Here is a 27133-nt window from a genome sequence, read left to right on the forward strand (position 1 = left end):
CCCCCTCCTGCAGCCGCCTGTCGCGGCCCATGGGTCCGCCACCCGCCTTGGTCCCGGGGGAGCAGGTGTTTCTGAGCAGGCGCACTGTGGGCAGCCCCTCCCGGGGCCCCTTGCGGCGGCGTCCCGGGGGCCTCCGGGGGCCTCGGAGCAAGATGGCGGCGGCGGGGTCCGTGAGGCGCGGGCGGCGGCGACCGCAGCGCTAGTGAGGGGCCCGGGGGCCCGGGTGGCTCCGGGCCGGGGCCCCGGCGCGGGACGGACCATGCTACGCTCCACTGGCTTCTTCCGGGCCATCGACTGCCCCTATTGGGCTGGGGCGCCTGGGGGGCCCTGCCGGCGGCCGTACTGCCACTTCCGGCACCGCGGGGCCCGGGTCCCAGGCGCGCCCGGCGGCGGCGGAGCGGCGTCCCCGGCAGCAGGTAATGCCCACTTGCCCGCCCGCCCTGGGCTTGGCTTTCCGACCCGGGTCTGGACTCCATCGCCAGGCCCCACCCGGGATCCCCGCACCGGGCCTGGCCCCTTCCCCACACGCTCGCGGGCGGCCGTCCCCCCATCCGGGAGCAGGACGACCCACCGGGACCCTGTGCAAGTCGCTGGGCCCCTCTAAGCTTCGGTTCTCACCGGTGTGAAATGTAAACAAAGGCCTGTCAGGGCTGTCGCGAGGGCGGAGTGAGACAGCGCAGGCGGAGCTCTGGGCACCGGACCGGGCACACCGGGGGCTCGTGAAAGGAGCGCGGCCAACCCTAGGCAGGCCCAGGAGTCCTCTTGCCCTTATCCGCGACCACGCTCCTCGGGAAGGAAACCGTTGCCGCCGCTCCCCCAACCTCGTGTGCTTGTGGCAGCCCTTGTTTATTGCCGCGGCACTTTCTCCGACCACGCCTCTGGTCGCTGTCACCACTGTCTCTAGTAGTGGAGTTGAGAGTGTCTGAGGAGCGCCTGCTATGTGTCGAGCTGTGTGTCCAGCACGGCTGGACGGGGAGTACGTCAAAACCCGGTTGACTGGGACGGTGGGGTGGGGGGAAGGTGAGGTCGCCTTCCAGGGAATACCCTGTTTTACTGGACTGCACGTCACATAATCATAGTGCTTATCAGTGTCACGGCTGCGTTTCTTGTAGCAGGTGTCGGATTTGAGCTGAGAATTTAAGAATTGTGAAGATTTGAATTGGAGCTAGAGAGGGACATCACAAGGAAAGGCTTGGGAGGAGGATTATCCAGATCCCCCCTTCCCTCCATGACCTTTGTCCCTCAGGAGTGTCTCTCCCCTCCCATCAGGCCCTGATTTCTTATATCCCAGATTTCCTCATTTGGCTTCAGTTTCAAACGTTCTCTGTCATTTTCCCCATAACATGATGATTGTCATTGTTTCTCTTCCTTCCAAAGAAGGACACCTTTGCCAGGGTTAGACTGTAGACCTGTTTCCTCATTCTTGCCAGAGAAAAGGGAAGGATTTTCTTACATTTCCCCCCTATAAATTTGCTCAGAACGCCTGCACCAGCTGTTTGCAGCTGGCTACAGATGCAGGCATTCATTTCCCAGCCCCTCACCTGGCACCCAGCATCTTTGCCATGATCAGGCCTGATGTGGGTGATTCAGAACTGTGTAAGATGCCGGCTTTGCACCCTGGAGCCCGCCGCTGAGGAGGAAAGACAGACGTGCCCACAGATAACCTCAGCAGGAGGTCGTGATGCCCTGGGAGCATGCAGCTGGGGGGGGGGGCGGTGCCGGGGAGTTGGTGGAGAAGACAGTGCGTGGGAGGCGGTGACACCCAAGTCATGTTGCGTGGTGTTTTTACCCTGGTAAAGTGCAGTTTCTTGTCTTTATTTATTTATTGGCATCGTACGTGTTGTTCTGCAAAGAGCTTCCTGACTTCAGGTTCTTCACCACTCAGACTAGCTGAGGACAGGACCCCTCCCTCATGCCACTGACTTCCTGACTGCTCAGAGTCCGTGCGTGGCCATCTAGCCATCAGGACAGAACTCAGGAGCAGATATTTCCTTACTGTGCTCCTCCCCTGCCTAGTCAGTCTTTTGATGTCTTTCTGTGTCACACATGGTCAGTTAGTTTCCCAAAGATCACATTTGAGGGTCCATTTGGTGATGCAGTCCTGTCAGCCCCACTTTACCACAGGGAAAATGCAGCTGCCTACCTAATACCCAGTATGTCTGCATTTTGCTTTTGTTGAGAATAAATAGACCTTTTCCCATCTCTGGGGTGGTCGAGGGGTGGGGCCTCTTGTTACCTTCTAGTACAAGTCCGTGTCCTCCTGCAGAAAGGCAGGATCAAATCCCAACTCACCCTTTCTTGTGGGACTTCTCTGACCCTCTGTTTACTCTTCTGTGACATGCCTACTCTGTCTTGATTTTGACAAGCCCACTATCCTGTTGTGTTTGAAGAGGCGGAAATGATCTAGGCTTTGCTGTGTTCTCTTGGGCTTTGTGGAAGGACAGAGAAGCCCTTCTAGCTGCCTTTGTTTTTATCCATCAGATGTCAGTTCATTCTGAGTTTGGGTTTTTTCTTTTGTTTGTTTGTTTGTTTATTTATTTTTCTTGAGACAAGGTCTTGCTCTGTCACCCAGGCTGGAGTGCAGTGGTTCAATCATAGCTCATTGCAGCCTCGAACTCCTGGCTTAAGCGATCCCCCTGCCTCAGCCTCCCGAGTAGCTGGGACTGCAGGCGTGCGCCACCACGCCTGGCTCTGGTTTCTGAACCCCTGCTCTTTGCCAAGCTTCCATGTGGCCTCTTTTGTGTCTGCAGCAGACAAATAGGAAACATATTCATTTGGCCCTTTGAGGGTATTCCAGGGTGGACAGGGCCAGAGCCCAGGTCCTGACCACTGCCCCACACTGCTCCCGGCATCTTGAGGAGTCTTCACCCCACCAAGAAGAGGTAGAATGTTGTCTTACAAGGGAGGTTACAGGAGAGTCCATGGCGCTGCACAGGTGAAGTGGGTTCTGTCCCAAGCCTCCAGAGAGCCCAGGCTGTCTCTGTCCTGGCAGAAACGTTCCCACAATGGTAGTTTTCTGCGTGAGTGAGGCTGAGGGAGAAAGGAACAGTGTTGAGAATACAGTGATGTCAGGGTGCCTGGTGGATTGTCCCACTCCGGTTGGCACTGTGGCCCTGAGGGAGCCTCCAGCGGGAGACTGATGGGTCTTGGGAAGGTGCGGTCTGGCAGGCAGGCGGGGCGGGGTGGTAGGATGACAGATGTAAGGACCCCACACCCTGGCTCAGGACCTGGCAGCTTTGTGAAGTTGTTTGGGGGCGGGGCTGTTGACAGCATCTCAGCAGGGGATCCGGTGACTCTAAGGAGAGGCATTCAGGGTGAGGGAATCCTTAGGATGGAGATTTGGGTCAGGTGTGGTGTGGTGGAACTTTGTCGAGTGCTTCTCAGGAGGAGATGTTTGAAGTACTGTGCTTTCTAGAAGGAGTAGGATGTTGTGAATCCAGGAGAGGAGGGAGGCGTTCCCGATGAGGGAATATACTGGGTGAAGGCAGGTGACCCAGGTACAGAAGCCAGATGTGCACGGTGGGGCGGAGGTGGCAAGGGTGGGCGGGGCTGGGTTTGCCTCAGGTAGTTTTTATGCTGCTGTCAGGGGTGGCAAGGTGCTGGGTAGATACCGCCTTCTCTGGCCTCCTGTGCCTTCCAGCAGGTGACCTCCTGCACCTTCCAGCAGAGCCTGGGCTGGGCAGGGGTCCTCTTCCTTCTGGCCCATCAGCTGCAGCCCCCATGTGCAGCGCCCAGTTACCACAGCACTTGCTCGGGTGGGCCCTCTGACCCTGGGACAATGCTAGGAATGATTATCCCCGTTTTACAGATGAGGAAACCGAGGCCCAGAGAGGGGAAGCCAATCGCCTTTGTATGCATGGCCGGTAAGTGGGGAGTGGGTCCTGTGGGCAGGTAGGCCCAGGCCTTGCCACCTCCACCGGCTCCTGTAATCTCTGGGCACCCAGTGTGGCCCAGGCTCAGTGCTCTGCCAGGAGGAAGGAACTTGAGCCCAGAAACCTTCTGAGATGTGGCCTGGGGCAGCCCTCCCCCCTACTGGGCCTTGGGCCAACCTCCAGGCAGGCCTTGCCTATCTGGAATCCTCATGCAGTCTCCAGGGAAGCCAGGCAGGCGGGGAGAAGGAGGCCCCTGACCAGTGCATCTCTGCAGCGGGTGGGTTTTGTTTTATTTCCTCTGTGAGCTAACTTGGGACCAGAAGGGGCTTGCTCTGCTGCAGGGCTGCTTCCTTCTGGGGGCTGGGTGCGGGTTCACAGTGGGTGGCAGGGGGTGACATCTTCAGAGACCTGACAAAAGCTGCTCTCCTCGGTCTGACCCTTGCTCACCGAGGTGGACTGCTCCGTGTATTGGAGTATCCCCGTTCCAGGGAGAGAGCCCAGCAGAGAGTGTGTGTCTCTAGGGGCAGAGGCCTTGGGGGGCACGAGAATGCCTGGGGATACTCTTACCTGCCAGCCTGCGCCTGATTCACCTGCCAGCTGGGCAGTGTTGCCGGAGGGGTGTGGCCTGCGGCTGTGTGGGGCCAAGGCCTGTGGGGTGTGGTCATTGTGTGTGGCTTCTCCCATCCTGGTGGTGACAGTCACAAATGTTACTGGGGCTACTTCACTTTGTTTTTCAGTCCTTTCTGGAGAACCAGAGACTTCAGGCGTGGCTCCTGTTCCTGGGAGCGAGACTCCCCCAAGCTAGGGGGATTGAAGCTTCGCTCATGCCCCCCACCTTAGGGTGGGTGGTTCTCTTGTTCTGTTGTTCAGATGTCAACAGGACTGAATTCACGCTCCTGTTACCAAGGTGGATCTCTGTGGGTCACGATGTGATGCCCGTGGACGGATGCCTGCACTGTTGCCTGAGTTCTCCCAGCACCTTATTTTTGTTTTGGGCTAGAAGTGATGTTTGTTTCAGAAACTTTGGAGCATACAGAAGGGTCAAAAGAGAACTCCTTTTTTTTTTGAGACAGAGTCTCACTTTGTTGCCCAGGCTAGAGTGAGTGCCGTGGTGTCAGCCTCGCTCACAGCAACCTCAAACTCCTGGCTCAAGCAACCCTCCTGCCTCAGCCTCCCAAGTAGCTGGGACTACAGGCATTCGCCACCATGCCCGGGTAATTTTTTGTGTATATTAGTTGGCCAATTAATTTCTTTCTATTTAGAGTAAAGACGGGGTCTCGCTCTTGCTCAGGCTGTTTTCGAACTCCTGACCTCGAGCAATCCGCCCGCCTCGGCCTCCCAGAGAGCTAGGATTACAGGCGTGAGCCACTGTGCCCGGCCGAGAACTGCTTTTTAAATCGCCAGGAGCTTGTATCTAGCAGCTTGCTGCATCTCCTCCCAGACCTAAAAGGCAACAGGCTTTGCGATTGGTGTCCTCTTACAGTGGTTGGATGGAGACAGACATGTCACACTGGGGTCTGTGGTTTTCCGAGGCTTCTCCCCAGGCCCTGAGGTCCCCACCTGGTGCCCCTTCCCCATGGTTGGGGAGCTGTGAAAACCTGGCTTTTCCCGGATCCAGCCCTGGAGTCAGAACCTCTGGGCCTGGGCTGTTAAATACAAAGGATTTTGTATTTAAATACAAAGGATACAAAGGAACGCGTTTGTGGTTAAAGCTGTTGTGGTATTTTAGGATTCTTTGCCTAGTGTTTGTCAGTATAGCAGTGATCTCAACCTGTCTGGAGATGTTTTGGTCATCAATTTGGAGACGTTGCTCAAATCCTGCAATGGCCTGCCCCCCTCCCAGAAGGTGGAGAGTCAGTGGTGCCAGGGAGGGTTGGGACCCAGACCCCTTGCCCCTGTCCTGGCCTGTCTCGTATTTTATTTTATTTTTTTTCTTTTCTTCTTTTCTCTTCTTTCTTATTTTATTTTATTTTTTTAAGACAGAGTCTCACTCTGTTGCCCGGGCTAGAGTGCTGTGGCGTCAGCCTGGCTCACAGTAACCTCAAACTCCTGGGCTCAAGCGATCCTCCTGCCTCAGCCTTCCGAGTAGCTGGGACTACAGACGTGTGCCACCATGCCTGGCTAATTTTTTTTTTTTTTTTTTTTTTTTTTTTGAGACAGAGTCTCACTTTGTTGCCTAGGCTAGAGTGAGTGCCGTGGCGTCAGCCTAGCTCACAGCAACCTCAAACTCCTGGGCTCAAGCGATCCTTCTGTCTCAGCCTCCCAAGTAGCTGGGACTACAGGCATGCGCCACCATGCCCGGCTAATTTTTTCTATATATATTAGTTGGCCAATTAGTTTCTTTCTATTTATAGTAGAGACGGGGTCTCGCTCTTGCTCAGGCTGGTTTTGAACTCCCGACCTCGAGCAATCCGCCCGCCTCGGCCTCCCAGAGAGCTAGGATTACAGGCGTGAGCCACCGCGCCCGGCCGTGGCTAATTTTTTGTATACATTTTTAGTTGGCCAATTAATTTGTTTCTATTTTTAGTAGAGACGGAGTCTTGCTCTTGCTCAGGCTGGTTTCAAGCTCCTGACTTCGAGCGATCCTCCCGCCTCAGCCTCCCAGAGTGCTAGCATTACAGGCATGAGCCATCTCGCCCGGCCCTGTCTCGTATTTTAGAACAAGAAAGGCACAGGGCGCTGGCTGTCGGCCTGTGGGAAGCAGAACCTGGGGAGAGTACTGTTCTTCCTTCCTGGGCCTGGGAGGTGATAGGCAGAGTGGCGCAGCATTCAGGGGTGGGGCCCTTCAGGGTCAGGGGACACCTGTGCAAGCTGGGAGGGCCTCAGGGTACCCCCATGGGTGTTTGCAAGTGCCTGGTTCCCACATTCGTTCTCCAGGGACTGACTAGAGATGCAGGTGTCACTGGTCTAGCCTCAGCCCCCATGGGCAGACCAGCCCCAGATGAAGGTACTGTGACTTCGCTTTCTGTTGTGCGGGGTGGCTGGGAAGGGGCTGGCCTCCATCTGCTCAGTGCTCCCTGAGCCTCCCTTGCATGACAGTCACAGTGTCCGAGGGTGCCACGAATCACGATGCATGCTGTGCCACCTGGTGGTCTCACCTCAGCAGGACAGCGCCGGCTCCTCCCTCTCTCCCCATCTCCACCCTCAGACCCCACCTTTGCACAGGTTCAGTGAGGAGCTGGGGACCTTAAACAGAGTGGAGCATGCAGGGGTGTCGTTCATTCCTCACCCTGTCCCTGCGCAGTGGACTTGTTAAAATAAGAAGCTGAAAGGAGGCTGGTGTGGTGGTGGCGCCCGTAGTCCCAGCTACTAGGGAGACAGAGGCAGGAGGATCACTGGAGCCCAGGAGTTGGAGGCTGCAGTGAGCTGCAATGAGGCCACTGCACTCCAGCCTGGGTAACAGAGCGAGACTCTGTCTCAAAAAAACAACACCTGGAAAGAAAATAAGTAGTGTCGAAGGAGACTCCTGGGTGCCAGGGAGCCTGTCAGGGCAGACTTCTGGGGTCCCTAAGCCTCATGGAGGCATCTCAGGTCATCTTTCCTCATCCTTTGCTAACGCCTGAGCCCTCGGGGGCCCTCATGTGGTCACTGTGCTGTTTGAGGTGGGCACTTCACGCTGGCAATTTTAGGGGGATCCGTTGAGGGCTTCCTGTGGGTGATCAGAGGTGTTCTGGAACTGGCTTCGGGAGGGACCTTCTGTCCTGTGACAGGCACTGTGAGGGGCAGGCCAGGTTTTCTTGGGGCTGCCCTGCTGCTTCCTGGGCCTCCAACTGGACACACACACTCCCGGCCTTAGTGTCCGCTGTAAAGCCAGGAGGTGGCCTGGTCCCCTCTGAGGGCCTTTCCAATTAGTCTGGACTGAGTATCTGTGCGACCAGGCGGAGGGGACTCAGAAGTAGCAGTGGACGGGGCGACAGCTGGAGGGTGGGCCTGGGCCTAGGAGAGAGAGCAGTTGGCATTTGAAACCTGATGCAGCTGGTGCCCACTCCGACTGTTCAGGGAGTGGAGACGGGCAAAGGGGAGGAAAGGCCACCTCTTGCCCCAGGCCCGGCCTCCTGCCAGCAGTGCGGCCCCCCAGTTCTTTTCCTCTGTGATTTATACTCTTCTGCATTTCTGCATGGTCTCAAAAGGTGGCCGACCTCTCATCCTGTGACATCCCTGTCCCCTAGCCTCATGCTTTCAGGCTCCCAGGGCAGCCTGTGGGCTGTGTGTGCCCAGGGCCCTCAGGGAGTTGAGCTGGAGGTCTTGGAGCTGGCTGGGGGCCTTTTCTTCCCCATCTGCATCCTGCCATCTAGCTCCGCCTGCCCTGAAGCCCTGTCGCTGCACTGTCCAGGCACAGCCCAGCCTCAGCAACTTGTCCCCGGGAGGGGCGCTGAACCCAGTATGTTGGGTTTTGGGGAGGGTCTTTGATGCCACTGAGTGGTGGAGCACAGCCCCCCATCTCTGTTGGCCCTGACGCTGGCCCTCTCCTGTGGTCCTACCTTATGTACTGTGTGGTCCAGGTGTCTGGGGTAGCCGTGGGACTCTCTCCTCTGGGTGCAGTGTGTGTGTGTGTGTGTGTGTGACCAGGTCCCTTTGCCTGGGAGCTTCCATTCCTCTTCCGTCTAGTGGGCTGTGCGCCAGGGGCCCTGGGCACCTAGATGTCCCAGAGCAGGGCTCGAGGACGTCCCACCGTGAAGCACAGACCCCTGGAGTGGACAGATGGCCTCATGTGGGACCTTGGTGTCACTCTGTATTCCTTTTGGGTGGGCTTCTGGGGGGGGGTCCCACCTCTCTGGAGAGCTCCGGCGGGGCGGGTTCTGTGACCTCCACAACCCCTCCCTCATGCGGAGCTCCTTGTTCTGCTCCTGTCTCCACCTGCAAGGGGGCCGTGCTGAGTTCCGGGTGGGCAGGGACTGTGTCTGCCCCACAGGGCCAGCATGCTGTGGCTGCCGCCAGGGCTGGGAACTAGTGGTCTACTCAGTCTCTAAGAGGCTGGGGCTGCCCTATCTTCTATCCCAGTGGTAGGGGGCTGGGGCTCAGTGTCCCCATCTATGAAATAGGCTGGCACGGACAGGGTGCTTTTGAGGATAGACTAAGGGAAGGCAGAGGGGTCAGGGAGGGTCTCCATGCTCAGTCATCTTGTCGTTATCTGTCTTTGGGTCATTCATTCCATGCATGACTGGGGGTGCCAGGTCCTACCCTGAGGAGGGCGGGCAATGGCCCAGTGGGTGGAACAGCCTGGGCAGGCACCCTTTCCTCCCTCCAGTCACTGCTGGGCTGGGGCTCCCTCCCCCTCCTAGCCCTGGGCCAGGCAGGAAGTGGGGACTCCCCAAGCTATGCTTTTGAGGGGCTTTTGCAGTCACCAGAGACTTGCTGTACCTAGGCCAAACCCCTAAGGCTGCTCCATCTGGGTCCATCCCAGTGGGTTCCCTATTGGGGGGTAGGGGGTTGGGTGTCACTTGATGGGCCCTTCCACCTCAGAGTCCACCTTTGGACATGCCCCCCAGGTGGGCTCTCTTGGGGAGCCTCTCCCGTCCTAACAGTTCCCCCAGAGGACCCAGCCCATGGGGGTACAGGGTGGCTGTGGATGCCCGAGCATTGTGCACCTTCCACACCTGCCCCCCAGGCCTCAGGTAGCCTATGTGGGGGCTCAGGGACCCCACATGACCAGTTCTGAGCCCCTGGCAGACATCCACTTGAAGCTTACACACCTGTCTGAGTGGCTCGGGCTAGGATGCTGCTCTAACAGCCCAGTGGGAACCTGAGGCTGCAGGGCAGGGTCAAGCCTGGTAACTGCAGGAAAAGGAGGCATTGTTGGGGAATCTCGGCCACGACCACCTCAGGCCCAACTAAGGGCATCTTTCACCCTTGGGGCATTCTTCTTGGAGGTGGAACAGGTTTAATTGCCCTTAAAAACAAGCACATGCTAACACAGGCTCCTGATTAGAAAACAAGCCCCTTCCCTAGACCCTGACAGCCTGTCCTGGGGCCTCAGGGTCTTTGCAGGGTCTGACCCTACTCTGGGAGGTGGGCACCCTGCCTTCCAGAAGTGCCTTTTGGGGGAAATGATATCTCTCCTTTGAAAACCCCAAATGTCTGGATGTCTGGCTTCTGCCCTGAGAAGGACTGGAGGGTGTCTTCCCCGTGGGCCCTGCTGGCCCCGCAGGCTGTGTCTCTGCAGACCCTGTGTCTCAGGGCCCGGGAAGGAGTCAGGCAGGGAGCAGATTCTTGCACTGTCCACCCTCAGATCTCGCTGTAGCCTGCGGCCCATGGGTTGGGCCCTTCCCCAGCCCTCGCCCTCTGCTGCAGGGTGTGAGCGCAGAGGCTGTGTTAGCTGCAGCCTTGGAAAGCCAGTGGCTGTGTGACACCCACGTCCCTGACCCGGCCTTGTCCCCCCTCGGTGGATGTGCCCAGTAAGGGCCCCCCACGCGTCTCTCCAGTTCACTGGCCAGGTGGCCTTGGCCCGGCCCCTCCCCTGCACTGGGTAGCCTGGATTTCTGGGAGCTTGGGGGGTGGGGTGGAGTGGTCTGGGCCCCTCCCAGTGGGCGGCTGTGAGGGGAGCCCTTGTCCCGCCTGCAGCGCCTTCCTGACCTGGAGCTATCCCTCCCCAGGAGAGGCGGGAGGGCTGCACTCCTTGCTCCCAGCCCTGTCAGAGTCTTAGCTTCCCCAGTCCACCTGCAGCCCTGCTGAGATGACTGTCCTGGCCTGTGCTGTGTGAAGGAGAGCCCCCACCGCTGGCACTGTCACTATCGCTATTGCTGTGTGGTCCCCACCTCCCTGTCCCCGCAGTGTAGCCCACGCAGTCCTGTGGGGTTCCCAGTGGTCCATAGCACAGACACACACTTCCTTTCCCCTTTCTGAACATAACTTTAGAAGTGGGTACAGCACTCACATGGTTTCAAGCTAAGAGCAAAACAGCAGGCCCACAATGGACTCCTCCCCCTGCTCTGGACCCCCAGGCCCAAGCACTGAACCTGCAGGGTCCCCTTCCACACATGCCAGGAACAGGAAGGTCCATCCTGCCTCCTCGTGGAAGGGCGGCCAGATCTGCGTCATGTCTTTAGTCACTGCCTGATGCTGCTTGAGTTTCCTGCAGGTGCTCTAGCTAATTGCCACCAACTGGCTTGTGGCAAATGTGTGTTAAGACAGCACATGTATTCCCTTACAGTTCTGGGGTCAGAGTCTGTCATGGTCTCACTGGGCCGGTCCCTCTTAGGGCTCCAGGGGAGAACCCTTCTCCTGCCTTTCCTAGTGTCTAGCCAGCTGCCTGTGTCCCTCTGCCTGGGGCCCTTCCTCCCCCTTCAGAGCCAGCAGCGCAGAGTCTTCCAGTCTCTCTGCCTCCCACCCTCCCGCGCCCTCCTGTGAAGACACTGGGCGTGTACCTGGAGGAAGTCTCCTGTCTTGTTGCTGTTCTCAAACAATACAGGAGCCTCATACATGCCTCTCTGGCCCTACATCTAACCATTTCTGTGCACAGATGTCTGAGCACACTTGGGGCTGGTCTCTAGGCCCTAGAAGGGGGGTTGCCGTGGGCCAGAGGGCTCACAGGTTTTGCAAACAGACCACACACACGTGACAGTAAATACGGAGATAACATGCACATTCTAATCCAGAATCAAGTTGGAACTATCAGGTTGAAACGGGGTCGTGTCTTGGTGCTGGCAGATTCACAGGCGACCGCTGTTTGCATTTGGCTACATGGTTTCACGTCCTGTCCGGCTGCTCCTCTGCCAGTCCCTGAGTGTGTGTCTGTCCGCATTTGGAATCCCACATGGCTGTTGGCATTGTGTATATTGCATATTAGGACAGGATTGTAGTCGCTGCCCAAAGGGGCCCTCTGCTCTGGGGCGAGAACCTTGGCTTGGTTGTGTGTGGACCTGGCCAGACCCAGGTTCGAATCACTGATTTCATGGCATTTATGGGGACGCTTCTCAGATGAGAAGGTGCAGTGCGTGTTCTCCGACACCCCCACCTCGCTGGCTTCTTGTTTCCTGTGTAGCTGTGGGGCATGGAGAAGGTCTTGAGGCATGCCGTCCCTCCAACCCAGTTGACCTGCATTTGGGTTTTTAGAGCATTTCCTTTGTTGTTATTACAGTTTAGCTCCGAGTGCTGCAGCAGAGATGGGGACGTCTGGAGAGTGGGTTCTTAGAATCCTGAGTCTGAGGGTCATGACATTGGAATTGCTTGATATTGGTACAAATCTCCCCTCCAGAAAGCTCCATCGGTCCGTGGCCATCAGCAAGGGAGGCTTAATCCCATCCACAGGGTCGCTTTTGCCGTCGAAGGTGACGCGCATCCACAGGCTCCGTGGTTAGAATGTGGGTGTCCCCACACTGCAGGCTTCTCGGGCTGCTCACTGCCTGTTTTCTCCTCTTCCCTTTCAGGGCTGTGTTATGACCCCTACAACCCCGAGCTGCCCAAGCCCCCTGAACAGAGGGAGAATGGTGTCCTGGGCCGTGGGGATGAGCCACGCTCGGACGTGCTGGAGCTGGAGCGGGTCAACCAGGCCATTGAGGCCGTGCGCAGCGAGGTGGAGCTGCTGGAGACGGCCCGGGAGTACAGCTCCAGCGAGGCACCGGCCCTGGTGTCCCATGGCCCCACTGCCAGCCCCACTGAGGGCCTGGACGAGGACGCCTTCCCGCTGGCCTTCGACTACAACCCCAGCGGCCGCGGCCTGTTAAACCCCGACGCCAGCTACCAGCCCACCCCACTGGCCGCCCCCGCTGAGCCAGGCAGCAAGTACTCGCTGGTGTCCCTGGAGAGGGGCCTGGGCCGAGGCGCAGGGGGCTGTGGTGCCCTGGAATACGTGCCCAAGGCCGTGAGCCAGCCCCGACGGCACAGCCGCCCCGTCCCCAGCGGCAAGTACGTGGTGGACAATTCCAAGCCATCCACCGACCTGGAGTATGACCCACTCTCCAACTACTCGGCCCGGCACCTCAGCAGGGCCAGCTCCAGGGATGAGAGGGCCACCAAGCGGCCTAGGGGCTCCCGTGGCAGTGAGCCCTACACGCCCGCCCTCAAGAAGCCCTGTGATCCCTTTAGTGGCTGTGACGCCAGGTTCTCCGACTCAGAAGATGATGCCGCCATGGCTCCAGGTGAGGGGCCTGCCCCGGCCAGCCCCTCCAAAGCTGGTGCTGGCCCGGAGAGCAAGGCCCCCCAGCAGCTGTCCTGCAAGGAGGGCCTGGAGGCTGAGGGGGGTGGCCTTCGGGAGACCAAGGAGACGGCTGTGCAGTGTGACGTGGGGGACCTTGGGCCACCCCCGAAGAGCCCAGGGGGGGCACCCCCAGCCAAGTCCACCTCTCCAGCCAGGGCCTCACAGGATCGGGGCTGTCCCCAGGAGGGAAAACCTAAGAGGAAGAAGAGCGGGACCCCAGCAGCCCATGGCCACAAGGATGGTGCCCGGAAGAAAGACAAGACCAAGGACAAAGGCCGAGGGCGGCCCAGGGAGAAGGGCTCAATGGACAAGAAGGGCCTGCAGGCCAGCAGCCCAAGGCATGAGGCAGGACGGCCAGAAGGGACCAAGAAAAAGCCATCTTTGGCCACCACGGTGGCCAGCTCAGGGAAAGGGAAGCCTGACCGGCCAGGGCGATGGCTAAGCCCCTCCAGTGGGGACTCCCAGCCTCAGGACTCCTGTCCGGCAACTGGCAAAGCTGCCCCCGGCCCCCACCAGCTGCCACAGAGGAAGGGCGGTGGGAAGGCTCTGTCGGGGAAGCTAGTGGAGCGCAAGGCCCGCTCGTTGGATGAGGGCGCCTCCCAGGATGCCCCTAAGCTGAAGAAGCGGGCCCTGAGCCACGCTGACCTCTTTGGGGACGAGAGTGAGGATGAGGCTGCCAGTCCGGGGGCGCCAAGGGTCTGGGCCCCTGCCCTGCCCAGCCTCAGCTCCGACTCGGACTCGGACTCAGACTCCAGCCTGGGCTTCTCAGAGCCGCAGGAGCTGCCCAAGCAGCTCAAGGCCTCCCTGCCCGCCTCCCCCGCCCGGTCCTCCTCCTCCTCCTCCTCCTCAGGCACTGGGGAGGGCGTGGAGGAGGAGGTAGACTACACGGCCCTGGAGCAGGAGGTAGACTTCGACTCGGACCCCATGGAGGAGTGCCTTCGGATCTTCAACGAGTCCACCAGCGTCAAGACCGAGGACAAGGGCCGGCTGGCCCGGCAGGTGAGGGCGCCGGGCGTCCAGGCTGGGCTCCAGGGCAGGCTGCCGTGGCCAGGGCCCGGGCACAGGGCATCCTGTCCTGGACCTGTTCCCAGATGACTCCACGTCTCTCTCTGGGTGGAGACTTCGCCTTCAGTGTTGGCCCCTTAACTCGCTTAAAACTCAGGAGCCCTCGGCGGCCGCCCGCCGCCCTGCACCCGTCCAGAAAGAGGACGCTGGCTCACAGCCGCCCAGCCGGGCTCCCGCCGCAGCGCTCAGACCGACCCGTTCCGACTGACCGGCAAAGGGGTATCAGGCCCCCACCCGCTCCCCAGCCTCCCTTCCTCTGAGACCCTCACTGCCCCAACCCCCTCCAGCCTCCCTCCAGGTTCCCTCCCCTCTCCCCTCCCTCCCCAGCTCCCCCTGGTCAGTCGGAACTCTGGCTTTCCCGGGCCAGCCTTGACTGGGCTGGTGTCCTTGTCCGGTGTCCCTATGTCAGCCACCAGAGGGAGCTCGCCTCAAAGTAACCGCCTGGCAGGCCAGGCCCCCGCCTGAGTGTTGAGAGCGCTCAGCTCCCTGGCCTCCCATTGAGGGCCCTGGGCACATGGGCAGAACTCTCAAGCCTGGGAGGGGCCATGGAGTGCTGGTCTGGGTGTCCTCATCTGTAAGACTGGGTTGGCCCCTTACTGCTTCAGCGCCCGTGTCTTGGGGTCTGCAGTGTTCCGTTCTCCACTCACCAGTGGGCAGTTTGAGGCCAGCATGGAGGGACGGAGGGTGTGTGTTAGTGCTGGGGGCTGGTGAAGCACAGAGGAGACCCACTTTGAGAAAGGGATGTGTGTTGTAGCCCCCCAAGGAAGAAAGCAGTGAGGAGAAGGCGCACTCGGGTCTGACCACCCTGTTCCCTGGGCAGAAGAGGCGGATCTCTCATCTCTCCAGGCAAGGCAAAGAGGTAAGGGCCTGTGAGGGCTGGCGGGGCATAGGTTGGGGGGCTGGGGCCCCATCTGCCCTGCCCCCTCCTGCACACACAAGGTCCTCTTGCCTGTTTGCTGGTGGAATCATCCGGTAAACTCGTTCAAGGAGATTTCAAAAAGTTCGTGGAAAAACGCACTCTAAAGATAAAAATAAAAATGTAAACTTTATTCTTCAGCATGGTATCCAGACACTATGGTATGGGATGACACCAGCCATGTGGTCCAATCCCAAAAGAATGGAAGGTCCTGGGAATTTGACCACATCAGTGCAGTCTTTGTTACATTGTCAACTGAAAAGAAACAGGTGCCGTTTAAGGATGTTTTTAAAGGTTAGGACACAAAAAGTCAGAAGGAGCACTTCAGGTCTGTGGGGGAGGGACGCCTGGTGATTGGCCATCGGAACTCTTGCAAAATCATCTTGTTTGATGAGCGGAGTGGGGAGGCCCCTGAGGCTTTCCCAAGCACTCCTGCTCACGTGTCTGACTTTCTCAGTCCTCTCCCAGCCAGCCGATGGCATGCGCTCCAGCACCCCAGAAAGTCAACAAGCAGAACGCTTGGGCATCCCCAAATGACGGGACCTCCGCTTCCACCGGTCTGCTTCTCCAGCTGCACTGTGGCTGCCCCTGGGTCGCCGTCACTTTGTGGCTTTGTGCTTTGTCTTCAAGGTGGCTCTGTGACAGCCAGGTTCCATCTCTTGTGACAGCACTCAGAAGAATTGCCTCAGGATCTTGGTCCCACTTATTTAAAATTTCTGTGGAAAGGTCTGCTCTCATCTGTAGCTCATCTGGGCACGGTGGTTTTGGCACCCACCGAGTGGGATGTTTGCTTGACTTTCATCTCCCTGTCAGGATTGCGCACATTGAGCCCATGGCGCTGTCTGCGGGGTCGACTGTTTACGCTGTCAGTTGTCAGTCCCTTGGTTAGGGCCTGAACAAGATTCATTTTTCTCAAAAAAGCAGCTGTGTGCCGGGCGCGGTGGCTCACGCCTGTAATCCTAGCACTCTGGGAGGCTGAGGCGGGCGGATTGCTCGAGGTCAGGAGTTCGAAACCAGCCTGAGCAAGAGCGAGACCCCGTCTCTACTATAAATAGAAAGAAATTAATTGGCCAACTAATATATATAGAAAAAATTAGCCGGGCATGGTGGCTCATGCCTGTAGTCCCAGCTACTTGGGAGGCTGAGACAGAAGGATTGTTTGAGCCCAGGAGTTTGAGGTTGCTGTGAGCTAGGCTGACGCCATGGCACTCACTCTAGCCTAGGCAACAAAGCGAGACTGTCTCAAAAAAAAAAAAAAGCAGCTGTGATCTCCATCTTCCACGTGGTTTCGGTCTCATCTTTTTTTTTTTTTTTTTCTGAGACGTGGCTTCGCTCTGTGGCCCCAGCTGGGGTGTAGTGGCATCATCACAGCTCACTGCAACCTAAGACCCCAGGCTCAAGCGATCCTCCTGCCTCAGTCTCCCAAAGTGCTGGGATTACAGGTGTGAGCTGCCACACCCAACCCAGCCGTGTCCTTTCTTAAACAAGTCATCTATTTGTAAACTACTGATTTCTTTGGGGCATTGTCTCCCTAAGTTTTTGGTAAAGCATCTGTGATTTCACCCTTCTCCCACCCAGCTTCACCATAAATTCAGTGTTCGTTTTTGCTTCAATTTTAGCAGAACTCACATTGCTCTGTCAGGGGTTCTTTTCAAACCAATGTCTTATTCTCCATAGTGCCTCGGGCTAGATCCAGTTCCGATATGTTATAACAAGTTAGTACGAGTTTATTTGGGTGCAAAATAATTTTGAAACTCGTGAATAGTTTTTTCATAACATGCGTTTTCCATGAACTTTTTGAAGACTCCTCAGGTTCAGCACTGCTGTGTCCTGGGGGAGAAGCAGGTCCTGCCCACTTCCCGCCCTCACATTGTCCCTCCCCAGAACCACCCTGCACAGCCTGCTATGCCTCCAGTGCACAGCAGGCTGCCAGGCCAAGGTCCTGGTTCCGGGTGTGCTGTATGGGCCTGGCCAAGCTGCCCAACCTCTCAGCCTCAGTTTCCCCCTGTGGTCCAGAGACAGCAGTGGTTGTGGGGCTGCTGTCGGTGACCGTGAGTTAGCACAGGAAGAGTAGAGGACCTGGTTCTGAGGTTAGCAGCCAGGAGTCCCAGCTAATCCTATCACCAGACCCTGCCAGGGAGCAGGGGATTCAGAATCTGGATTTGGCGGATTATTTAGGTGAGAAAGGATTGAAGTGCCAACCCAATCAAGGCGGGACTGTCCCACCCACCCCGTGCTTATATCAAGGCCCAGAATGCAGCCTGAGCACTCAGAAGGCAGGGGTCGGCAGAGTGGCGGCCAGATAGGCATTCCAGGAGAGAAGGCGGCATGAGTTTGAGGGCCACAGCACCGTGCTGGTTCCCGCCAGGGCATCCTGGAGTTCAGGAGGTGACGAGAGAGGCGCCCCCCCCGGCCCTCCGGGAGCCCCCCAAGTCCTCCACACAGGGCTACATGCTCTGGTTGTGCCAGACATGCAGACAAGCCGGTATCATCCAGGCAGAGCTCCCGAGGAGAGGTCCAGCAGTGCCCCCCGCTCGGCCCCCGACTGCCCAGGAGGTGTGCTACCTGCGGGCTCAGCAGGCGCAGAGGGAGTCGGCCAGCTGGCTGCAGGCCACCCCCAAGCTGGCGGAGAAGCCTGCCTCAGTCCACATCTCCGCACCCGGCGAGAAGAAGAGGATCGCTCACATCCCCAACCCCCGCCTGGCCACAGGTGAGTCCCAGCAGGCCGCTGGGCTGTCTTTCCTCAGCTGCTTCTGACCTCTTCCAACCACTGAGTTGCCGGAGGGGCTGCTCTGAGCATCGGCAGCTGGCGTGAGCCCAGGGTGGGCAGGGCAGGGGGGCCAGGCCCCAGCCCAGGTGTGGCTTCTGGCTGGGAGGGTATGAGTGGGCGTGGCCTCTGATGGAATCATCCAGCTGATGTGCCCTGGGGTGGGGCTGTATTTCCTGTACTCTGAGGCCACATCCCGCCTTGGCCTTATTGGTCTGGAAGTCCCGCCACACCTTTACAGTAGGGACATGCAGTGGGGTGTGGTCCTGTCTTTTGCCTGGTAGGTTATAGGTGAGAATCACCTGGGGGGCTTTGGCAGCGCAGTTGCTGGTGTGGGGCTGCAGAGAGTGTCCCAGATCTAACTAGCGCCGGGAAGGTCCTTGCTGCTGGTTCAGAGACTACCCTGGAGTAGCCGGGTCAAAGCTCCTCGTTCCCTTTCCTGACACTTGTCCTGCAGCCCTCTGGTCTCAGCTCTCTGGGCTGGGCATGGCAATGGCCGGGTATGGGGCTACAGCTATAATCCAGTCCCAGCTACTCTGGAGGCTGAGGCTGGGCTCCCGCTTGAGCCCAGGAGTTGGAGGCTGCAGTGAGCTGTGATGACGCCACTGCACTCCAGCCTGGGCAACAGAGTGAGACCCAATTTTAAGGAAAAAGAGCCCTCTGGGTGATTCTGGCCCTCCCCTACCCAGAGCCACTTGACAACCAGAGATGTGGGGGAGATTTTAGCAGGGGTTTGGCAGCAGGGGAAGGGAAATGACTGCATTGTGTCCAGTCCAAGACACCTCACCCTTTCCCAAGTCTGTATCTTCTGTACTTGGGGTTGTCTGTGTACAGCCAGTGGCGTGTGGTGGAGTTGTCACAGCGCAGGTGTGGGGTACCACAGCCTGGAGGAAGTCTGGCATTCCCACACTACCAGGGGTACCTTGGGGATGGGGACACTGACCTGGGCTGGGAGGATCCTGTCTAGTGCTTCTTGCCTCCTTCCCTGAGGCTCGTGTCTAGTGTGGCAGGCAGCTCGCTTCCTCCCTGGGGGGCACGGGGAGCCCCCTACAGACATGCACACCAGAGTGCAGCTGCCCCACTTGGCCAGCCCTGGAAACAGCCCTGCAGACTGGCCCTCCTCCCCCCAGGTGGGAGATCATTTGTTTGTGACCTCATCAAAGGAGCAGCAGAACACAGGCAGCACGGGCAGGCCACTGGTCACAATGCGCAGGCCGGGGGCGTCCCATACCCTCTGGTCCTTTGCCCAGGAGCCAGGGCCTTCCCCCCTCAGACGTCAATGCCTCGGAGCCGGGGCTGGAACATGTGGCAGAGGCCCGCCATACTCCTCGCCACTCACCGGACTGCCCTGGTGGCAACGTTGCCCGAGCCGGGCTCTGCAGCCTGATTTTGTTCCCCCGTCTGGATGGACTTGTCCGAAAGCAGATAGAGCCTAATGTCATTCCACAGCCCGAGCCCCACGCCCCGGCCTGTGCCCCTGCGCTCAGAGATGCATGTGCTGCTGACCCTGAACGACCGCAGCTACCTGGTGCTCCGCAGCTCAGTGATGGGCATTCTCTCTTCCTGCACTCACGCCCCCTGTGCCCCGCCAGCCCCCACAGGCGCCAAGAGGACCCTCTCGGCTAGCAGCAGCCAGCCTTCCCACGGCCCAGAGCCCGGCAGCCAGCCGCTGAAGACACGCACACTCTCTGGGATGGCGTCCAAGACCACCACCACCGTCACCCCCAAGCGGGTTGCTCACAGCCCATCCTTACAGGTGACCCCCCACCCCCAGGCCAGGCACAAAGCCTCAGGCTCCTCCCCCCACAAGCACTGGTGCTGTCTGCATCTCTTTCCTCTTCCTCTTCTCTGTTGGTTTTTTATTTTTTCTTCTTTTTATTTTATTTCATTTTATTTTAGATTTTAAAATTAAAAACAGCTAATTTCCTTCTATTTTTAGTAGAGACAGGATCTTGCTCTTGCTCAGGCTGGTCTCGAACTCCTGAGCTCAACTGATCCTCCCGCCTCAGCCTCCCAGAGTGCTAGGATTACAGGCGTGAGCCACCACGCCTGGCTCTTGTTTTTATTTTATTTTTATTTATTTATTTAAATTTTTTTTCTTTAAATTTTTAGTTAGCCAATTAATTTCTTTCTATTTTTAGTAGAGATGGAGTCTCATTCTTGCTCAGGCTGCTTTTGAACTCCTGACCTTGAGTGATCCTCCCACCTCGTCCTCCCAAAGTGCTAGGATTATAGGCATGAGTCACCACGCCCAGCCCCTTGTTTTGTTTTTAATTAATAGATTTTACTTTTTTTTTTTTTTTTTTGAGACCACCGTGGTGTCAGCCTAGCTCACAGCAACTTCAAACTCCTGGGTTCAGGGGATCCTCCTGCCTCAGCCTCCCAGGTAGCTGGGACTATAGGCATTTGCCACTATGCCCAGCTAATTTTTTTCTATTTTTAGGTTTTCTTTGGGGGTTTTTTGGCTAATTTCTTTCTATATATAGTAGAGACGGGGTCTTGCTCTTGCCCAGGTTGGTCTTGAACTCCTGAGCTCAAGCAGTCCTCCCACCTTGGCCTCCCAGGGTGCTGGGATTACAGGTGTGAGCCACCGAGGCTATCCTGATTTTACTTTTTAGAGCCATTTTAGGTTTACAGAAAGTACAACTTCCCACATGCCCCTGCCCCTGTGCCTTCAGTTTCCCCTGTTGTCCACATCTCACCTTGGTGTGGCGCCTGTTTCCTAGCTGGCAGACTGATACGTCACCAGCACGTACCTCAGCACCAGCTCCAGCCCTGGGTCACGGCAGGGCTTCCCCTGTGTGCCTGAGAAACACCTCCTGTCGCGTGTCCACCTGTAGAGGACTGGGCAGAGCCTCACCCTCTGCTGGTTTTATGTTCTTCCAGAGTTTAAAGAAACCCATTATCCCAAAAGAATTTGGGGGTAAAGTCCCCACCGTCATCCGCCAGCGCTATCTTAACCTGTTCATCGAGGAGTGTCTGAAGTTCTGTGCCTCTAATCAGGAGGCCGTGGAGAAGGTGGGAGCCCTGGGGCCAGTCTGGTTGGTGGGGTGGGGGCCTAGGGGGTCCGCTGGCCACCGTTTCCTGGGGCTGGGATGGCCACCAGACATCTACCTGGCCCTGGTGTCTCAGCCCCAGGGCTGCCTGTATGAGATGCAGGTGTCCCGGCCCTGGCAGCTCCCTGGTCCCTTGGTGACCCCACTGCCAGGGCTCCCAGTGCCAACGTGTCCTCCCCAGGCACTGAATGAGGAGAAGGTGGCCTACGACCGCAGCCCCAGCAAGAACATCTACCTGAATGTGGCCGTGAACACCCTTAAGAAGCTGCGAGGCCTGGTCCCCAGCGCCGTGCCTGGGCTCAACAGTGAGTCACTGCAGAGCAGGGGCTGGGGTGGGGCACAGACAGGATCCAGCCTGTACCTCCTGCCAATGTGTCAGGCTCCCCCACAGGGACCCTCTGGGGCCTCTCTGCAGCCCTGAGCCCCGTGAGAGTCCCAGACAAAAGGCACGCACTGCAGAAACCAGGGGTGGGCTGGGGTCTGCATGGGCTCCCCAGCTCAGGCTTCTGTCGCATGTGGAGTTGGCCTGGGTACCCTCCGAGTGGCCTCTTCTCGCTATTAGCCACCCTCGTTTGCGAGCTGGGGCCTCGAGAGCTGAGTGGCCGCCCGCTAATGGAGCTGTTGGCGGCCTCTTCAAAGTGAGCAGCTCGGGCCCCACGTGCTGTGTGCATTAAGCTCCAGGGAGGAAGAAAGAGTCGGGGTTAAGGCGTTTCATTACTGCCTCTCGAGAGAGTGCATTAAGCCATCAGCTGGTGCCCGTCCAGAGCGCTAGCTCTGCCTCACTGGCTGCCCCTGCCTCCATTAGCAGCTCGCTGGCGCTCAGAGGGGCCCCAAGTGGGCCTTGCAGCCCAGCGGACCCAGCCAGCACAAAGCCCTCAAAGCAATTAGATTCACCATCCAGCTCTCCCAGCCTTTCCCCCTTCCCATCTGAGGGGGTGAAAGCTTCACCCACAGGGAGTGCATGGGGGTCCCCCAGTGTGGCTTGGCCCTCACCAGTGGGCTGCTCCTGTTCTGGTTGAGACGTGACTCCATGGGGCAGTGGGGAGCTGTCTCGGCAGGGCTGGGTGGGCAAGGGGTCTGAGCCAGTCTAGTTCACCCCTCCCCACCCCCCAGAAACCAGCAGCCGGAGGGTCGTGTCCCACGAGGTGGTGTTGGGGGGCAAGTTGGCTGCCAAGACCAGCTTCTCGCTCAGCCGCTCCAGCAGCCCCCGAGTGGAGGACCTGAAAGGTGAGGCCCGGCTTGGCCGGTGCTGGAAGCGCAGCGTGGCGGTCCATGGTGGGCCTTCCCTCTCCTGAGCCCCGACCCAGCCTGCCTTCCCGCCAGGGCAGCCTAGAACCAGAGGCAGCAGTTGGCAGCCTGCACTGGTCCTCGAGGCTGCACAGCCTCTTCCCTGCGGCGCATGCGCTGGGGGCTGTCCCAGTCAGCAGGCTGACTGCCTCCCACGCGTGTCCGCAGGGGCCGCCCTGTACAGCCGCCTGAAGGAGTACTTGCTCTCCGAGGACCAGCTCAAGGAGAATGGCTACCCTTTCCCTCACCCTGAGCGGCCGGGGGGTGCCATCATCTTCACAGCCGAGGACAAGAAACCCAAGGACTGTGAGTGGCCTCCCCACACAGTTGTGCTTGGGCGACGGGCGTGTGTGCAGGGAAGGGTGGGTGTCTGGGCAGAGGGAACAGCCTGGGTGGGTGGGTACAGGGGTCAGGCGGCGTGGGGGTTGTGGGGGCCTTGCATGTTGCCCTGATGCTTCTTTTTCCCTGGATGGTCTCCGTCCCACAGCGTCCTGCAGGATCTGCTGCCGCTGTGGTGCTGAGTACCTTGTGTCCTCCTCTGGCCGCTGTGTCCGTGACGAGGAGTGTTATTACCACTGGGGGCGGCTCCGCCGAAACCGAGGTGAGGCGGGGCTGAGCTGTCCCGGGGCCCACTACCTGTCCACGCTGCAGGGGCGTGGGAGCAGGCCGGGCCAGGCCCTGACCGCATCTTTCTTGCAGTGGCAGGAGGCTGGGAGACCCAGTACACGTGCTGCTCGGCTGCCACCGGTGCTCTCGGCTGTCAGGTCGCAAAGGTAAGTCCCAGGGCCCCAGCCCCCTCTCTGCCCTGTCTTGACAAACTTCTGCCTGCTCTTTGTTGGTATGGTATCTTGGGACACGCCAGTCCTAGACTCGGTGCCAGCCACGGGGCTCCAGCCTGCCCTCCCCACGTCTTCCCTGGAGCATGTGCCCCACCCAGGCCTCATGGCCCTGCTCCCTGGGCCACTTGCTTCCCCATCCTGGGTCCTTGGAGACGCCCCCCCCCCCCCCCCCAATGTCAGCAATCTCCAGTCTCAGACTTCCCTGCCAGCTCGGGCCCTTGAAGCCTTCATTTTCTCATCCACAAACGGGGATGAGTGAATAGGATGATTCCCCCTCATCCCCCCGGGAGCACAGAGCTGTGCCCCCGTCAACCCCGGAATGCAGCCCCTCATACCCCCTCCCCAGCAACACGTACAGGACGGCCGGAAGGAAAGCCTCGAGGGTTTCGTGAAGACGTTCGAGAAGGAACTCTCAGAAGACGCCCACCCAGGCATCTTCGCCCTGGACTGTGAAATGGTGAATCTGTCTCTTCATTCCAGCCACCACGGTTTCCCAGGCAATGACGGCTCTTACTGGGTGCTCGTGGCCCTGGGGACTGAGGGCCCCCTGCAGGGTTAGGGTGAGGGACAGAGAGCTGGGCCTGCAAGTTCAGTCCCCCTTATGCTTGGGGGCAATGAGGGCTTTGGGGAGGAGTCCCCTAAGTTCATACTCTGTTCCACCCTCCCTCAAAGTTTCCATGTCTGTGAGTGGGCGCTACTGCCTCTGCTCTGCCAGATTCTGGGGACCTGAGGCCTATCTTCAGCACGTGACTTGGGCCCTTCTTGGCCTTGGGTGCCAGGGCAGGGAAGGGGGTCCATGCACAGGGCTGGCAGGTCTGGAGGGACTGGGTATGTCTGAGGCAGTGTCTCAGCCTGTCCCTTCCCACCCCCAGTCTTACACAACGTATGGCCTGGAGCTGACCCGAGTGACAGTGGTCAACACAGAGATGCAGGTGGTTTATGACACCTTCGTCAAGCCTGACAACGAGATCGTCGACTATAACACTAGGTGCGGCCCTGGGCCCTGCCCCTGGGAGCTAGGACCCCCGCCACCAGAGCCCCTCACCACCCCACCAGCCCCACCTTCTGGGCTGGGCTCTGATGGCACCTGCTCTCCTGTGCCAGGTTTTCAGGGGTGACAGAGGCCGACCTCGCAGACACAAGCATCACGCTGCGCGACGTCCAGGCTGTCCTGCTGAGCATGTTCAGCGCAGACACCATCCTCATTGGACACAGCCTGGAGAGTGACCTGCTGGCCTTGAAGGTAGCTCCTGGCCACCATGCTTCCAAATGGCCCCAGGCCCCTTGCCTTGGTGACAGTGCTGCCCAGTCCAGCCCTGACTCTGCCCTAAGCAGTACCTGCCAACCCTAGGTCATCCACAGCACCGTGGTGGACACGTCCGTGCTCTTTCCCCACCGCCTGGGCCTCCCGTACAAGCGGTCCCTGCGGAACCTCATGGCCGACTACCTCAGGCAGATCATCCAGGACAACGGTGAGTGCAGGCCCTGGGCCAGGCATGGCGGTGACCGTGTCTGTCCCTAGTAAATGGGCACAGCTCCAGCACGGGGCCCTTGTCCCTGGGACAGGGCAGGGTGGTGACTATGTCTGTCCCACAGTGGATGGGCACAGCTCCAGTGAGGACGCCGGCGCCTGCATGCACCTGGTGATCTGGAAGGTCCGAGAAGACACCAAGACCAAGCGATGACTCCCGCCCGCCCGCCACCTGCCCGCCTCTCCTGCCGCCCCGGCCCATCCTTAGCCCCAGGCCTCTTCCAAAACAGTGCAATAAATCTCGAGAGCTAACCCTGTCCACCGCGCCAGACACGGCAAACCGAGAGACGGGGATGAGCCAGCGGCACGAGAGAACAACCAATCCTGGAGGCCTGACCCTGCCGTGGCCCCTCTCACCTGTCCCTCCTCTCCTCCCCCAGACCTCTGCCCCTCTGAGACTGCTGCTCACCCAACTGTCCCCGCCTGTCCCCGCCAGCCCCTCCCAGCACCCCCGTCCAGGTCCCAGTCCCATCCTTATGTGGCATGGGGGGGTGGGCAGGCAGTGTGTTGTCTCGGTTTGTTTGAGACAGGCAATGTCTTTTTTTATTTTGTATTGTTATTTTTATTATTTTTAATTTAAACCTGACAACTTGCACAGTGGCCGTCTCCCCCCGCCCTGGGGGACGCAGGCCCGCTGCTGCCTTCCCTGCTGGGGGCTGGGGGATGGGCATGAGCCAGATCCTGGCCCAGTGTGGGCCTGGACCTCTGAGCCCCAGAGGGCTGGGTCTGCCTTCAGGCAGCTGGCTTCCAAACTGCCCACCACCCGCCCACCTGGACCTCTGCGACCTCTCAGAACCAAGCCAGGCCCCAGGGCCTGCGACCTCGGACACTGTCTTCCCTTGGAGCCCATCTTCTTCTGTGGGGCTCCCATATCCCTCCTCCCCCAACCCCTGGGCAGGGACCGAATAAATGTTTGTATGGATTTTAGATTTCACTGCTGTGGAAGTGGTCTTGGTGTCAGGTGAGACGCACCCTGTGGAGGCCACTGTCCCCGTGGCCAGGACCCACTCCACCCTGCCAATGTGGGGAAACAATTGAAGCTTCTTCACCTTCATAAAACCAGCTTGAAGCCCTGGGTGGCTGCACCTCTGCAGCCTGTCAGCTTCCAGCTCCTCCCCTGCACAGGGTGTGAGGCGTGCTGGGCTGGGCCCTGGGAATGGAGTTAGCCTCTCTTGCGGCAGGGATACAGGTGCCCAGAGGCTGTCCAGGGGGCTTAAGGAGACCAGGAGGGCAGCTTTGTGTTGCATGTCCCAGGGAAGGGGTGGGGACCCCAGCCCACCAAGAGCTGCCTGTCACCCTGCCAGCAAAAGCCATACAGCTTGCAGTGCATATACAGCCCCAGGCAACCTCAGATGAGTAGGCCCCCACTTGTGAATTGTTCTGGCTTGTTGGGGGGAGGTTCAGGGGTGCTCAGGCCTTTAATTTCCATTTAAAGTATAAATGCTGACTAGTGTGGTGTTGGGCACCTGTCCCAGCTGCTCAGGAGTCTGAGGCTGGAAGATGCCTTGAGCCCAGGAGTTGGAGGCTCCAATGGGCTATGATGATTGCCACTGCACCCCAGCCGGGGTGACAGAGTGAAACCCTGTCTCGAAGAAAGAAGGAAAGAGGAAAGAAAGAAAAAAAGCCAAGCAGAAGAGCTTCATGGAACAGAGATGCTGAGGGACCCTCAGCCCCAGCACCTGGGGCCCAAGTCTGACGCTTGAGCACAGATTTATGGAGGGGAGAAAGTCCTCCAGGAAGGCCCTGCCCCGGGCCCGGCCTGGCTGGGTGAGTGGGACAGGACCCCGTGGGCTTCCCTCTGGTCTTGGGATGGGCTCACAGGCTGTAACCCCAGCCTGGCACTCAGCACTACACCTGCTCAGGTGCTCATTTAATATGTATGGGATGGATGAGCGACAGGTACATGGACCACACACACGCCCTTCGTACCTGTGATTACCTGTGTGTCCTTCCTCTCTGGCCCCACGCTGCCCCGCCAATTTCCCCTCCAGCCAGTCTGCGAGGCCTTCCTGGCCTGACCAGACCCTTTCCAGGCCCTGCTTTACGAGACCCTCGAACCCTGCCTTGCAGCACGCCTGCCGCTTCACAGACCCCAGGCCCCCACGTTGACCGTGCTCTGTAAGGCCCGTCTGGCCACGCCTTCTACCGTGGCCCCGCCCCAGAGGCTCGGACCATCCCTGTCCTGGCTTAGTCCGGAGTTCCCATCACTCTTGTCTTCTACCTTGGCCACGCCCCTATGTCCGGCCCTCCCCTCCTATCCAGGCCACGCCCCTAACCTAACCCCGCCCCATCATCGGCCTCTGCCCGCCCACCACGCTGGGATGCGCCCCTACCTTGGCCCCGACCCGAGGCTCCTGCCCCCGCCCCTCCTGGTCTGCAAGGCTCCTCTGGCCTCGCCTTCCACGCTGGCCTCGCCCCTACCTCGCCCTGACCCCACCTCAGCCCTTCAAGGCTTCTCTCGGCCCCGCCTTCTATCATGACCACGCCCCAGGTCCCAACCCTGCCTCGTACCGCCCAGCCCCACTGGGCCCCGCCCCCACCTGGCCCGTTCTGCAGGCTCTCTGGCCCCGCCTTCCACCTTGGCCCCGCCCCTTCCCGGCCCCGCCCCCGGCCTGCGCCTAGCATTTCAAGGCGGTTGGCGCCCGGCTAACGGTCCTAACGGTC

The 27133-nt window shown here is 59.0% G+C and overlaps 1 protein-coding gene across 1 annotated transcript; it reads left to right on the forward strand.

Annotated features, from left to right (window-relative positions):
- The first annotated feature begins 134 nt into the window (after positions 1 to 134).
- Positions 135 to 25403, forward strand: REXO1 (RNA exonuclease 1 homolog). The gene is made up of 16 exons (XM_012745669.3): positions 135 to 416; positions 12239 to 14007; positions 14828 to 14932; positions 17486 to 17699; positions 19349 to 19512; positions 20643 to 20774; positions 20994 to 21117; positions 21926 to 22039; positions 22268 to 22405; positions 22587 to 22700; positions 22799 to 22872; positions 23285 to 23395; positions 23811 to 23926; positions 24043 to 24181; positions 24290 to 24410; positions 24535 to 25403. The coding sequence occupies exons 1-16, from the start codon at positions 260 to 262 to the stop codon at positions 24621 to 24623; spliced, it is 3681 nt and encodes a 1226-aa protein (XP_012601123.2). The 5' UTR covers positions 135 to 259; the 3' UTR covers positions 24624 to 25403.
- The last annotated feature ends 1730 nt before the right edge of the window (positions 25404 to 27133 follow it).

The sequence above is a fragment of the Microcebus murinus genome, chromosome 27, assembly GCF_040939455.1.
Source record: "Microcebus murinus isolate Inina chromosome 27, M.murinus_Inina_mat1.0, whole genome shotgun sequence".
Lineage (NCBI taxonomy): Eukaryota > Metazoa > Chordata > Mammalia > Primates > Cheirogaleidae > Microcebus > Microcebus murinus.